Here is a 16,440-nt window from a genome sequence, read left to right as displayed (position 1 = left end):
AAATTCTCTTATATTAACAAATAAGATCACAGACTTAATTCCGATATTTATTTTTATTTCATAAGTTTAGCAATAGCTGAACTGTCGATACTCTTTAGATGACCAGATAGGGTTAGACAGACTATTTCCACCAGGATCTTCTATAACAAAAAAATCTTCCACCAGAATCTTCTATAACAAACAAATTTTCCACCAGGATCTTCTAGTACAAACACATTTTCCACCAGGATCTTCTATAACTAACAAATTTTCCACCAGGATCTTCTATAACAAACAAATTTTCCACCAGGATCGTCTATAACAAACAACGTTTCCACCAAGATCTTCTTTAACAAACAAAGTTTACACCAGGATCTTCTATAATAAAACAAAGTTTCCAGTAGGATCTTCTATAACAAACAAATTTTCCACCAGGATCTTCTAGTACAAACACATTTTCCACCAGGATCTTCTATAACAAACAAATTTTCCACCAGGATCGTCTATAACAAACAACGTTTCCACCAAGATCTTCTTTAACAAACAAAGTTTACACCAGGATCTTCTATAACAAAACAAAGTTTCCAGTAGGATCTTCTATAACAAACAAAGTTTCCACCCGGATTTCTATAACAAACAATTTTCCACCAGGATCTTATATAACAAACAAATTACCACTTCTAAGCAAAACAAGGTAATATATGACATAAAAACGTTTGACTTTAAACAACCAAAGGATTTTCAGTGACATAAAAAACTGATGTATTTGTGATTAAGCTGTTAGAGCAGGTCTACGTATACCAGAACATCAGTATAATGCGAAATACTTCAGGAATAGATGTGGGGACCTGACAGATTACATGGAAGGAGCTGGCGATATTATAGGTCGTAAGTAATCGAAGGTATAGCTTCAGTATTCAATCTACAATCATGGTCATTTTTCATCAGACTCGTGTTCCTTTAGTCAATAACAGGTGAAATCCATTGGTTGACTCTCTGTCTCATCCCCAGGGAATAAGCGTGAACCAAGTCCGAATATACTCTGCAAGCCAGGGAATGCAAATATGTTTTATCAAAAGGAGGGAAATAATATATATTAGCCAAGGAATTGACTACACGATAACAAATTATAATATAATGTTATGACCATGCACAGAAAAACACCACTTCAACACAACTTTTGTAGTTACGGAATTCAAATGAATTGAACGATGCTATGGAAACTGGAAAAATGAATTTCGATTACATAAAACCAAGATATACTTCAACGAACTAGTCAGCAACTTTAAGAATCTGAAAATAAAATAAATACAATGAAAATAACTTTAAATTCTACGAATAATTAACTACTGCTGCTAATAAAAAATCGCATGAAGTAAGTATAATGAGGACGAATCATCAAGCATATGAAAGCATTAATGTTATCAATTGGAAATGATCGAGAAAAGAAACGTCACGGGTGAAATATTCAACAAAATGGAATTAAAAAAACACATAATTCATAGGGGATATGTACTCATTGCAATAATGGCTTAGTGGGCAGCAGCAAAAGAGAGGTCAAGATTGCATTGGTTTGCAGAAGAATACAAATTCACCCTTCATGGAAATCTCAAGAGGACATACGAAACAACGTAAATGTATGAAGTATGAAAACAGTCAAAATATTTAAAAGAAGAAACTGTGTATATATATTCGTGTACTACAGTATCCCATCCCAAACCTTAACTGTTCGCCCTAAGGATAAACCTCGGATGCAGAATAATATAAGGCATAAAATTAAACACAAAGAAATAGACTACGTAAAAAGACTGTAAATTACAACACCGCAATTAATTGGGGAAATTCCAGAAAGCCAGAAATGAAGCAGTAGACCCTGGAAGAGAAGCTAAAAGAAATTACAGATGGTGGAAAACTGCTCGATCTGTCATAAACTCAAACCAATCAAATTGTCTTGCCCCTCTTTCTGTAAATAACAGCTTAATACATCATCCATTTGAAAAAAAACCAGAATGTCTAGATAACTTTTTCAGCTCAATATTAATTTCTTCTGAAAATCTTGAACCCCTTACCCCCAATAAGTACTTTTCCCTTTATCATAGACACTACTGTTACAACTAAAACGGACATTACTGAAGATCAACTGTTTTTACTTAATGATAACGAACCACCTGGCCAAGATGGCACGATACCTAAACAAATATAGATATCAGCACCTTCTTTAAAATGTCCTCTAACTTAACTTTGTAATAAGGCAATCTAATCTGGTATTATATCTCTTTCTTGGATTCAAAGCTAATATTGATGCAATATACAAAGGTTAGGGTGCTCAAAATGATGTATCTAGCTATTGGCCAATATCTATAACATAATGTTTGAACAAACTTGTCGAAAAACTTATTTTTAGATATAATAATGTTTCAATATATGAAAGAATGTGACATCATAACGAAACACCAATCAAGCTTCCTAGCAAGAGGCTCATCAGTTAACCAGTTATTAATTATATATTACACTAATTGTAAATCACTTCGATCAAAATAATGAAATTAGATTTGTAATTTGTGACGATAGTGAGGCGTTTGATAGAGTTTGGCGTGAGGGTCTACTTTTTAAATTGGAAACATATGGTCTAAAAGGGCAAATATTGCAATGATTCAGTAATTATCTTTCTGATATAAAAAGGAGGTTATCGACAGAGGGCTTTTATTAAACTTTTAAGCATGTCAAAGCCTGTGTACCCCAAGGCTCGGTCCTCGGTCCATTTCTTTTTTTAATCTTTATGAATGAAATATCAGAATGTTAAACAAGTAAAATAAAACGTTTTGCTGTTGATACTTCTCTGTATGATGTTACAGACAACAATCAAAATGAAATTGCAGCGAAAATAACCAATGATCTAAGTTCTTGTAATGCATAGGCAAAAGATGGATATCAAATTTAGTTTGCTGAAAACTGAGTCTGTAATATTCTCAAGGAAAAGGGAACCAAAGAGAACCATCCGGATATCATATTTGGTAATGAAACTGTAACTTTATAAACAAACTGATAAGCACCTTGGTTTAATGGTAAAAGGACAGATCATATGTACAATATTTATGACCTAACCTATAGAAGAATGAACGTTTAGATAATGTTAAAACAGTAATTGGATAGAAAAAGTCTTACAACAATATGTACCTCTTTTATTAGCCCAACACTTGAATATGTAGTACAGGAACTGTAGTACCAACATAAAAATATTCTAAAATTACTCCAGCAAGAGGCATTAAGAATCATCACAGGATTGTGCAGAGGGACCTCACATAGTAAGCTTTATGTAGAAACTGGACTTGAAGCACGTTGTTGTATGCGAAAAAGACCCCATTAGCTTGTATTTATGTTCAAAATTTTAAATAATGAATCGCCGAAGTACTAAAATGATATCATTGAACCCTACCTTTACGATAATATGAAGTATTTTCCTCAGCATGCACAAAATTCAACCATTTCTCTGCGGAAATTTTAAATATTTCTTTTCTACGGCAATTCACTAATTTCATCAATACTGATAATGTAGATAACGTAAGAGAATTACTAGCACATTTAGATACCATGAGCCAAGACGATTTAATATGATAATTTGTCAGCTAGGAAATCATGCTAGCAACCAAAACAGTGACTTGTTTATGGATCATCTACACACCAGCATGTAATGATATAATAATATACAGCATTTGATATAGCGCTCTATATCTAGCTAACACAAGCCACTCTAAAGCGCTTTACAGTACATAGATATACAATCGATACAATTTTGAGGAATTTGCAGGAGCTGCCTTATCAGGCGCTAACTACTAGTCCTATGCCACCTGGCTAATATATCCTTATGTGTGTATGCTTGCGTGTGTGCTGGAGATGTTATGTGTTCTGTTTGTAGTGGGACCGTGCTTCCAACGACATCATTTAAAGTGCCGTCTCACTTGAATGCTACAGCACAGATACCGCAACATCCACCCCATACCAATTTATACTCCACCTAGGTTGTTGGTGTTATGTTGGCAGGAGAAAACACTTTCTCTGAATAATCATGCGTACGACGACTTCGGGGAACGAACCCCGGTCGCCTGCTTGGAAGGACGGAGTGTTAACCACGCCTATGTAGACGTGGACATGAAAATGAAAATGCATTTAATCTTATATTTGAATGCCCACTCTTTCATAACAATACGATGCACTTAGAACAAAACATTTCTCACTTTGGTATAACTGATAACCAGATCATTATAATATAAAAACCCTATTAAATGGATGCATGATATGCAGCACTGATATTGACATACACATCTTACAAAATATCTATGAATATATTCGTCAAACTAATAGACTTGATTTGTAATTTCACTCACATCCAAACTTTAAATTGCAAGTGATGCTGACATTTTATTTGTCACTGTGTAGATACTGGTGTATATACATTTGTATATATTATATCTGCTTCACAACATCACTTCTGACTGGATTGGATGGAAATTATCATTACTTACTCTTAATCCCTTTCTAATTATTCTATAGTTACACGACTATTCTATAACGATTTGAACCCTTTCAACCCTTATTAAGCGTGGATGTCCCACTAAACTGACTGTTTACGATAATGGTTAAAATTCTTTTTTCATCTGTTGTGAATAGGACATCCATCTTACGAGGGCATATGACTTGGCCATGCAGTATTTCTATTCAATTTATATACATTTATTCTAAAATATTCAACAATAACTCATATCTACAAATACTTCTGCAAACACTGCTGATTAAATGTATGGATGTTGAACTGAATCCAGGTCCACTCCAGAATGTAGAAATAGTTCATCTTAATGTTAGATCCATAAGAAATAAAATAGATGTTATTGAAGCACAACTACATGATAGTGACATAATATGTATAACTGAATCACACCTTAACCCTCTAATCCCAAATTCTGATATTAAATTAGAGTCATTCTCAGATGAAATTCATAGAAAAGATAGGACAACAGGGCATGGTGGTGGTGTTATTATCTATCATAAAAACAATATTCTTACTAAACGTAGACATGATCTTGAAAATGAACATATAGAAATGATTTGGATAGAAGTCTTAATCCAAAATCATAAATTTCTGCTTGGATGTATATATAGACCTGATTCTAATATAGAATACTGGAGTAAATTTGAACAAATCCTTGATAAAGCTAGTGAAACTTCCATGGATATACTAATTACTGGTGACTTAAATGTTGATATGCTAAGAACCCCACCCACTTCTCACTTATCTAGACTCTTAACTAAATTCAACCTAAAAAGTATTATTAATAAACCTACTAGAGTGACACCTGATAGTGCAACCTCTATAGATGTTGTCTTTACAAATAATCCTTCCATAGTGAAAAATACTCATGTTGACCCTGCTTTCTGTAGTGACCACTCCCCTATATATATGGAAGTTTGTTATGCTATCTTCAAACATAAAGCATACAAAAAGACTGTATGGATGTATAACAATACTGACTATAATATTATGAATGACGAACTAAATGTTATTGACTGGAACTTAATTGCTGCTGATATGGATACCCAAGAATTTAGTATGTTTTTAACTAAATCTATTACTGACCTGATGACAAAATATATTCCTAGTAAAACTATTACAATCCGACCTGATGACAAGCCATGGATGAATACCAATATTAGGCTAAAGATGAGACAAAGAAATAGGATACATAAGAAAGCCAGACATACTGACAAAATAGAGCATTGGAATAAATATAAGCAAATAAGGAATGCTGTTATTAATCAGGTAAGAGATGCAAAACATTATTATCTTGATAAACTTCAAAAGTCTCTAAGTACTAAATCTTTGCCCCCTAATAAATGGTGGAAAATTGCTAAATCCATAACTAATTTTAACAATAAAACTGAACCGATTCCACCATTGAATGTTAATAATACACTGATTCAACATCCAACTGATAAAGCTGAAGCCCTTAATGACTATTTTACTTCTATAGCCACAACATCAGATACACTTGCTGAACCTCCAGTATTAGATATTTCCACTCTATCAAAGTTAGAAAACATAATAATCTCTGAGCAAGATGTTGATGATCAAATTACTATATTAAATGAAAATAAACCAGCAGGACCTGATGGCATATTACCTAAAGTCATAAAAAAGTTAAAACCTTCCTTAATACTCCCACTTACAATTTTATTTAACAAAACTATATCTAACGGGTGCATACCTGGGCCATGGAAGATGGCTAATGTTAGTGCTGTATACAAAGGGAATGGTTTAAAAAATAATTATTCCAATTATCGACCAATATCTGTAACATCATGTTTTAGTAAAATCCTAGAAAAAATTATATTCAAATATTTATATAACTATTTAACAACTAATAATATACTTTCCAAGGACCAATCAGGTTTTAAACCAGGTGATTCAACAGTAAACCAACTTCTCTCTATATACCACACCATAATTAGCAACCTGGATAAAGGGAAAGAACTAAGGTTTGTATTCTGCGACATCAGCAAGGCCTTTGATAGAGTTTGGCACAAAGGGTTACTACATAAACTAAAAGCATATGGTATATCGGGCAATGTTTTTAACTGGTTTGAGAATTATCTTGAAGATAGAAAGCAGAGAGTTCTATCTGAAGGTCATTTTTCTACTTTTAGGGTTGTTAATGCCGGTGTTCCTCAGGGATCAGTTCTCGGTCCTTTTTTATTTCTATTATACATTAATGACATCACTGATATAGTCCAGAGTAACATTAAGCTGTTTGCAGACGATACATCATTATATGTCATCGTAGACGAAAACCCACAACTAGCAGCAGATTATCTTAACCAAGACCTAGATAGAATTAACAACTGGGCTAGTACATGGGACATTAAATTTAACCCCTCTAAAACCAAATCATTAATTTTTTCTAGAAAAAAAGAACCTATCCATCCTCTAATTAATTTCTCTAATACTTGTGTAGATAATGCCCATGATCACAAACATCTTGGATTAACTTTTTCTGAAGATGGCACTTGGTCTACCCATGTTCAATTAATATATGAAAAGGCTAGTAAAAGAATAACAATACTTAGGTATCTGAAATATAAGATTGATAGGAAATCACTATGCAAAATATATACAACATTTATCCGCCCAGTGCTTGAATATGCAGATATTGTCTGGGACAACTGCTCTGACAATCTTAAAAATTTATTAGAATCTGTACAACTAGAAGCTGCAAGGATTATCACAGGTCTAAGGAAAGGTACATCACACCAAACTCTATATAAAGAACTAGGTTGGGAATCCCTGTCTGATCGAAGGATGAACCATAAGCTAACTCAGATGTATAAAATAACTAACAATTTATCACCCACATACCTCCATGACATAATTGATCCTCTTACTCATAACCCAGAAAATGATAGGTATACTCTAAGAAATGTAAGAATGTTTAACCCACCACTATGTCGTACAGAATCCTATGCTAAAAGCTTCTTCCCAGTAATGTGCAACAAGTTCAATGGACTTGAAAATGATATAGTACATTCCCCTACTCTTAATAAATTTAAGGCCAAGGTGTATAATAAAATATGTTGTAATAATGATATCTCGGATGTATTTAAAAATTGTGAAAGCAGAAAGGATAACATAATCCTATGTCAACTGAGAAATGAGGCGAGTAACCTGAACTATGATCTATTCAAAGATCACTTGAAAGAGTCTCCATCTTGTCTGTGTGGTGATGCTTATGAAACTGCTACACATTATCTTTCACAATGTCCAATGTATACTAATGAGAGACAAACTTTAATAAATGAGATTTTTGAAGTGTGTCCGGTTAATCTTGATACTAAAACACTTCTTAATGGAAGCACTGTGTTAAACAATACTGAAAATAAATCTATACTTGATAGTGTTCTAAAATATATATACAACACAAGAAGACTTGTTTAACTAATTAAAACAATCTATAAATTTTGTTATATATAGTCATAAATGATAAAATTACTGTCCTTAAACCATTATGTGATTCTACTGATTGTTATATTTACATTGATGTTTTAATATTATACACCTAAGGGATTAAGCTTTGTAAGCTGTTTTTACTGATGGGTGCAATAAAGTAAAACATAAATGTGCTAAGTTTGAATGCTTAGTGTTCTGTGGTTTAATCTGGATTCTTCTCGAGTGGATGATATGTGAACGGTAAAGGCCGTTAGAGACTTTTTGTCTGAAACTCGATGGGATGAAAGATTTACACATAGAACACTGGCAATACATCTTACACATATACTACATTATCAAAATCTTCTAGCTGAATTGCCTCATTTTATTTTTTCATATTTTGATGTTGTTGTATCCCTTACTTTTTATCACTCCTACCAATGATATATATATTGATACTAAATGGTTCTATACTTCTAACTACTTCATGCAACAGCAGCAGGGTATGAACAGGGGGCACTAATGACTTGCAAAACAAAAAACAAAAAAACAATTGTAGCAATTTCTCTGTTTAATATATCATTAGGGCATTGCTTTCCTATTACTAATTAATTATGATTGACTTTTTAATATGAGCATTGTATAGCTAAAAATATCAATTAAATATTTATATGTAATTGAAACATACATGGAATTATCTCCCCTATACCATCTGCTATATATATATATATGTCTATGCTACCTATTATATATGATTTGCATCAATATTTTCTTACAAACCATTTCATTCATCTTTGTCTTTGTCATGTCAACCAAAGGAGAGAACTTATATAGGCCTAGCCTGCTGTTCAATCCTATTGTTTACTCAATAAAATATGATGAAATCTAAAAAACAAAAAATAACGATTTGAAAGCTAAATTTTGAGACAGTAAACTCCAATAATAGATAATAATAACTACACTACATTTCCCTTATGAATCCATATCATATTCTGAAATTTTACAAGAAGTTTATTTCTTGGTTTTCTAGTTAAATGGGAGTTATCGCCCCTACACTGTTTAGTAAAATGTCCAATCCAATTGACATTTAAAGTCAAAACAATTTGTTGAATTGAAATTGGATCTGTTTAAAATGATTGTGGCATGGCTTTTTCTAATTGATTTTGTTGTAAATACGAGATGGCCTCAACGGGGTCAGAATGGCGTAATAAAGCCAAAATGTATAGCCTTCATATGTAAAAACATTTAATGTACATCATTCACTGTATGGCACAAACCTGAGAAAACAAAACAACCTTTGCTTGTTGGTCTGTATCTGTATACTACTGGAAGACCTCGATTCCGAGTATAATATCAGGGCTGGAGGGTTGCGCTAGTGATTATTTTGTTGATAATCGACGTTTAGTAAGATGTTTTGACCAGATCTGGGAGGTTGTTCCAGTCAGTGATCGTTCGTGGGAAGAACGACGCAATTGCCATTACATGATTTATGTGAATGTAGTGAAAACCCTGAAAAACTATTTCAGTTGTTACCATAGTAACGATATCAGCCAGCAACATATACGCAGATCCCAGCTACATTGTTGTTACGACTTGAGGTCTCGCTGTGTTTTACTATAGGATTCTCACATTCGTAGTAATACCTGTCTACAGCGAAATAACAATTCTTTTAATGGGTAACTTAAATGTCTGGATATGATACCATTTAAACAATAATTTCAGAAAAAGGGTTGGACAGCACCGACTTTTTAATTAATTTTTGGAACATGTCGTCATATAATTTGTTTAAAGAAAAGTAAATTCAATTCGACAATACAAATATAAGTGCTGAAGGCACATTGGGATGATTGAAACAGGTTTAATTGCAGAGGATTCAATAACATTTCTTGCAACAAATTGCAATATTTCAACAGATTTTGTTAAAAGAGTCTAACTGTAGTAGCGCGGTCTGATTATGATATTGCTTACACAGCAATAACACTAAACTGCTTTAAGATGCCATTCATAGGCAATATATTAACATCTCTCCCTTCTTCAATTAAGTAAACTCTGGCTGCGTATAAATTAGCGTATACGCAATGAAAAAAGGCTCGGCGGATTTATATCTGTTTCAAATATGTTCCTGTAATGCAGTGAGCATTCAAATTGTCTATGAATTGCATCCTAAAGCAGTTTAATACTTATATTTACATTTTATTTCGTTTCTGTCCTTAAAATAAATAATTACGATATGAAATATTTGAATATCCCGCCAATATCTTCTGGAATGTTTACCTGTTTGAATAGCCCCTACGCACGCGCCTTTTCCTGTGATGGAGATTGCCCAATATAGTAAGTCTCGCTCAACCAGACGCTCCACTCGTGTTTCGATAGAGAGTCTTGTAAGATTCGTATTTGATTTTTGTAACCAGTGGAGGGCGCTGAAAATAACAAACAAATATGGCAACCCCCGTCAAACAACACGAGAGAAAAACGCTCCACGGACAGTGATAATGTGTTTCTTGTTGTTTGAATAACAAACAAAGGTCCGGGTTTTGACATTGTACACGCATGTTATTATTGCCACAAAAGCCTAAGTATTGAGGCAAATATAGGGACCTATATATGTTCGCTATGTTTTAAATTGCTAAATCGGATAAAAGACATGGACTGTAGACGTGCCGAGTTATTTGACAAAATAATGATGTTATCCCAGTCGTGCAGAGTGATGTCTGTGAAGAAGCGTGGTATGCAAACGCCTGGGACTTAAAGATAATAGAGGTCCCTGCCCCATGCGGAGTGTTTACAACAGAACAGTTCATGTAGTCAATAACGTCGTCATATTTTGTGACGTAGAAACTAGTTTATACGAAATTAACCTAAAAATTTAGAATAGATGTTATTGAAAGAATGAATATATATACAAACTGTAAATATTCGCTGATAATTTTTAGCCTGTACTTTTAGTTTTTAGGTTCTCTTAAAAAACAGCCAAAACCACAAACTAAAAGGAATCCATCCACAATATCGTTATTTCTAACTCCTTCAAAAAAAGAGACAGAAGGTCTTGCTGTTCCTTTATCACCTTTAAGAAACAAACAACAACAAGATTATAAATCTTCGAGGGCTTCGGGTAAAACAAAACAGAAACATAATGTCATTCCGATCCTCCCACCTACGTGAACAGTTGCTTCCAGTCATAAAGTCATTAGCAAATGGAAGTATTAGAATGGCATGTCCATTACTATTAAGTTCTACAGACACTGCAACAAAAGAAAATGTAAAAAAAAGGCAGCTCGAAAATTAATAGAAAAGGAATGCCGCATTTTTCCAAAGCAAACTATTGAAATAAATCTGCAAAAAAAGGAATACTTGTGAGCTGGAGAATTTTGAAATGAAGCAAGTTCAAGAGGATTTTGAAAATCATGCACCAATGTTATGAGCATGTGCTGTTCAAGCAGCAACCTCTGCATTCAACAAGACATTTAATTGTGTCAAGGTTTGTGCAGCTTTGTGTGTACTACTTCAGGGGCGATCAAAAAATCTGAATTATCTGCAACATGTTGTTGCCATAACCATGTATAATAACCAATTACAGACAGATGGAATCTTAGTGTTGCCAAAACTTGGATTTTGTGTAGCCCATACCACAATGAATGCGAAGTTGAACACAGCTTAAACATTTAATGATAAATTTATGAGAACATATCAGAGGAGTTCAGCAGACTCTATTGCTTCTAAAATTAACAAATGTGTTCAAAGGGTAAAAACCGAGCACTCATATGCTGGTGGACTTGATAGATCATCAAGTAGAATGAATGACCATTCATCTTCAACCTACCATTCAGAACTGCAACAAGACAGTGCACCTCTAAGCTACAGATTCAATCTTGATTATCTAGGTTTTAATATTAGAGTTCGGGAAATGACACAAGAACATCAAAATGTATCGAGACATTTGATGAATGTTGAAAACAAGGAATTTCTTCCAACTGTTGAAGAATAATACACACTGAGAAAAGACACGATTCAGGTTGTATCAAACATTCACATTGAAAATCTCGCTTGAGGCAGTCTCGAGAGAGGGCAAGAATCTGGGGAATGCGAGACTACAATATAGTCCGTGGAAAACAACAAAAAAGAGAAATTTCATGTCAATTCGTACAGTTTGTTTGGATAGTTTTCATTGTTAATATCATGCAAGTGCATTTTAAGCACAATAATAACATTAGGCTAGTGCTGATTAACATCGCATTTTGATGACGTCACACAGCAGAGGCTGTTTGCGAAATTCACAAATCAGTAATTCGGTCGCGATGGGAAAACATGTCGCCATCCAGTTATTTATTGAAATTGAATTCAAAACTGTTGAATGTTGAGCTGGCAAAGAACCCCGGAGTAGACCTTATATTGCTAGTAGACTGCATTGTGAATGCAGGAACAACAAACCTATCTTCATTCGTGGTATTCGAGCCGTGTGATATTGAAAGCGACATTTCAGACATCTGTTAATGAGTGTAGGACGGTTTGTTAGAAACAAGTCCAGTGTGTTGTCCCTTCTAGTCGTGAAAAGCGCTGTCTGGTCGAGGCCGCAGATTTGTGAAATCTACAGTTTATGGCAGCTAGGTTTTGGGTACCGACCACTAATGTTCAAATCAATATCTGGGAGGCTCAGGTCTCCTCCAATCCACATTACTGCATTTTTGTAGGTTTATAGGGGGGTGGGGGCGATATAGTGCTCCAACTATAAGGGACCCTCCTCTGTCGCGTGATAGTTTAACGAACACAGATTCGGTGTCATCAATAGGGGGTGCGATACGGTCATAGATAAGGTCCGTCTTAACAGCAAGTAAAACACCACCAAAGCCGTCAGTTCGATCCTTTCGGATTACATCGTAGTTTGGAGGAAAAAATTCGGCACTGTGAATGCTGCTGTTTAACCAGGTTTCTGTGAGAAATTATTGTAACCATGGATCAAATAGTAAAAGATAGAAGGACATACAAAAGAGATTAGGGATTATTTTGTCACAGCAACTCTTCTTCATTTTCGATCCTCAACATTCATCAAGCTATCGTCATACATTCTGTCATATTAGCTACGGGTGTACGTCATACTGTTGAAGTGGTCACTAGGGGAGATATGACCAAAAGAATGCCGTAATTGTCAACAAAAGCCTGACTTAAAATCGATATTACTAGGGGAAAATGTGAACAGAGAAAAAAAATACACAGACACTATTTAAAACTACAAGGAAAATAAGACTAGGTGTTACGGAAAGGTAAGCGTCATTTGCTTCATCGACGGCACCGGCCGTGTGAGACCAAAGCGTGTTGACATAGGGCATTGAGGAGAATGTTGATTATACAAAAAATAGTTAGGACCAACCGGGGGGAGGTGGACGTAGTATAGAGACCCTCTAGTGTTGTGTGAAAGGGGGCTAGTTCATTGTACACCACTTAGTGTTGGCATTGCGTGGTATTGTAGGGGATTTAAAAGGATTTGTAGATTGTACTACGAAGAAAAGGGATGGGTGTTCGTGGATTGATGGGACTAGGACATAGCACGAGATCTCGAGAGGATAAAGTATGGTGTTTTGAGGAATAAGGCTTTTTTAACGGCATCTCGTTAAACCAAAATATGGCGTAAAGGGGAATGCGGGGCGGGGACTAGTTAATGTAAGGAACATGTGTGTGAGGGGACACTTGTTAGAGCACGGGTCTTTGAGAGGTCATAGCATGGTGTTTTGAGGAAATTAAAGGATTGGTATACTGTCATGGACCTCTTGAGGATAAAGTGTAGGTATGGATCACGCGATCTAGTTTCCTTTGTGAGACATCGAGAAGACAGAGCGTTGTGTGTAGGGGAAGGAGAGGTCGAATTAGTGTACGGCACATCTTGAAAACAAAGCGTTGTGTGGTAGGGTACTGAGGTGTCTGTTTTATTGTACGGGATGTCGTTAAGACAAAGCGTTGTGTGAAGGGGAAGGAAAAGTCGGGTTTCTTGTTCGGAACCATGTGAGGATTAAGCCTTGTTTGGTAGGGGAAGGAGAGAGTGAGTTTATTGTTCAGGACCTTCTGGTGACGAAGCCTTGTGTGTATACGCGACTTCTGTGTGGTTGGGGAAGGAGAGGATAAGATTATTGTACGGCACCACTTGTCTATACACAAGTACACAGTAAAAACATCACTTTATTCTAATGACGTAAACCTCACAATCCCGATTTTCGTCATGCTGATGGAAGCTACATCAAAGTACAATCACTTTCCCGCCAAATGATCATACAATCGAGTTCTCAGTCTACTGCCATAACTGTTCATAGAGCTTCACCGTTCGGCAGATGTTTTTATGCACTGGCGGTTATATGTGAATTTACACCAGACGAGTAATCAAAACCTTCTTTGGCATAAATAATGTATGTAATGAGTTTCTATTTCCTTTGATATTGAAAAAAAACAAATTAGTCTAAAATTTGAATTTCTTCTAAAAGAGTTTAAATGAATCTTCGTGACGGTTTTCATAAATCTTTTATAAACGAAAAAGATTGAAATAATCTCTCTATCATATATTTGCGATAGCAAACAAAATTCACCGGCTTTTTGTCGTGACGTCACCTCGGAAACAATGGGATCATTGAGCCAATCACAGAATCATCAAGTGTTCTTAACCGTATTAACACAGTCATGGCACTGATTTCAATGCACTTATGTGATGAAAATGTTTTGTATCACTTCATTTCAAACATTAGTTTAAAACTATTATGTGTAGCCTAGGTCAAGCAGTCTGTATCGTATTTATCTATGTTCTTTGGCCATTGGCCTTCATCGTGGGCATCGATGCTATTGATTGTCTGAAAGTTGTTGAAATGTTGGATGTGCGCATATTTGTAACCCTTGCGCTCAGCTACGTAAAGATGGGGAAGTACTTTGCTAACAAGAAAATGTCAACGAATATACTGTACTATATAATAACACAGTGCTGACATCTACCGGAGACATCTTCCTCCCGATCTGGAACGCGACGTCAGAATATGGAATTGTAAGCAAATGATAATAGTATATAATATAAAGCAGATTCAAAACATCCAATAAATCACTATTTGAAAGCATGTTTTCAAAAAATCCTTGATTTAAGAAAAAATGTCAGATATTTTATCTGTATGTTGAAGAACTCACTTTTCCGTTTTTTCGTTCTCATAATTTGTCCAATGAAGATTCCATATGTATAGCCCACGTTTGATTGGCAATATGATTTATGTTAAGTATATAATGATCAACAGTTAAACAATATTTTTGAATATTCCTATATTAAGTATTACAAGTGATCGGGTAAGATACACGCATTATACCAATAAATTCCTTCACGTGTATTTGTTCACCTACTTATACAATGAATCGATTATCCCCGATTTGATATAAATATAATACTATAACCTGTTATCACTGATTACTTTACTGATTTCAGTACCGCTCTGAGCTGATCGGCACATACGCCATGTGTTGGTTCGCCAGTATTCCCTCTGCTGGGATTTCTCCCGGATCCGTTGCGACCCTTGCCCCAGGCCCACTGGGCGAATTATCCAGAATGGCGATAAGAGGACGGATAGCTGTAGAAGTTGGAAGGTATAATATTATACCTAGAGAACGTAGCTATTGTAAACAGTGTAACTCCCCCTCTGAAATAGAGGACGATTTTCATTTTTTATTAGTCTGTGCTAAATTCCAAAATCTCAGATCACGTTTTATCAAAAGCTATTATTGGAAAAAAACATATGTGTTTAAAGTCGTTCAATTATTGAGTGTCCATAATATTAAAGAATTGTGTATACTAGGAAAATTCATCTATGAGGCAAACAAATTCAGGGTATTATAATGGAATAGGATTGTCTTCATTCTCTGTACATTGTCCATGATTTGTATATAATATGTATTGTATACTGATGGGCCAATGGCCTAAAGTTCGAATAAAATTTGAAACTTGATAGCCGGAACAATGGCTAGTTACCTAACCGATTGCATAGTTGGTAGGTGTCACTAAAGTATATCCCCCCCCCCCCCCCCCCCATATAATATCCGGGCCATACACATATCTACCATTACTCTACACAGTTGAATACATTTTTATCACTTCACATAATAAAACTACGAGTGTATTAAACAAATAAGAATGGGCTTGCAGCAGTATCCGGTGGTCTATAATTTTGTTGTCTACAGAATAAATAGGCCAGTTGCGCATGTACCACACGCTGCCTCTTGCACCGTACATCAACTACCGAGGGAAATATGCCTCATGCAAGGAGGATACGACTTGTTGTAGGATACCGCATGGTGCGTTTTGACAGCGAAATGCATTCGAAAATAAAGCAATACATTTTTTCTATTTCCTTGTTTTTTCTTTTTTTCTTTTTTTTTTTCTTTTTTTTTCTTTTTTTCTTTTTTTCTTTTTTTCTTTACTCTGACATTTTCATCAGCTTTAAATTTTTGCGATTCAATTTATTGTGCTATACATA

The 16,440-nt window shown here is 34.9% G+C and overlaps 1 protein-coding gene across 1 annotated transcript; it reads left to right on the top strand.

The window, feature by feature from the left end:
- Positions 1–4,584: 4,584 nt before the first annotated feature.
- On the top strand, positions 4,585–7,955 carry LOC110465005. The gene is made up of 2 exons (XM_021520548.1): positions 4,585–5,580; positions 7,248–7,955. The coding sequence occupies exons 1-2, from the start codon at positions 4,613–4,615 to the stop codon at positions 7,294–7,296; spliced, it is 1,017 nt and encodes a 338-aa protein (XP_021376223.1). The 5' UTR covers positions 4,585–4,612; the 3' UTR covers positions 7,297–7,955.
- The last annotated feature ends 8,485 nt before the right edge of the window (positions 7,956–16,440 follow it).

The sequence above is a fragment of the Mizuhopecten yessoensis genome, unplaced genomic scaffold (genome assembly GCF_002113885.1).
Source record: "Mizuhopecten yessoensis strain PY_sf001 unplaced genomic scaffold, ASM211388v2 scaffold11047, whole genome shotgun sequence".
NCBI lineage: Eukaryota > Metazoa > Mollusca > Bivalvia > Pectinida > Pectinidae > Mizuhopecten > Mizuhopecten yessoensis.
Note: the sequence above shows the minus strand (reverse complement) of the source record. Positions and strands in the feature narration are given on the sequence as shown.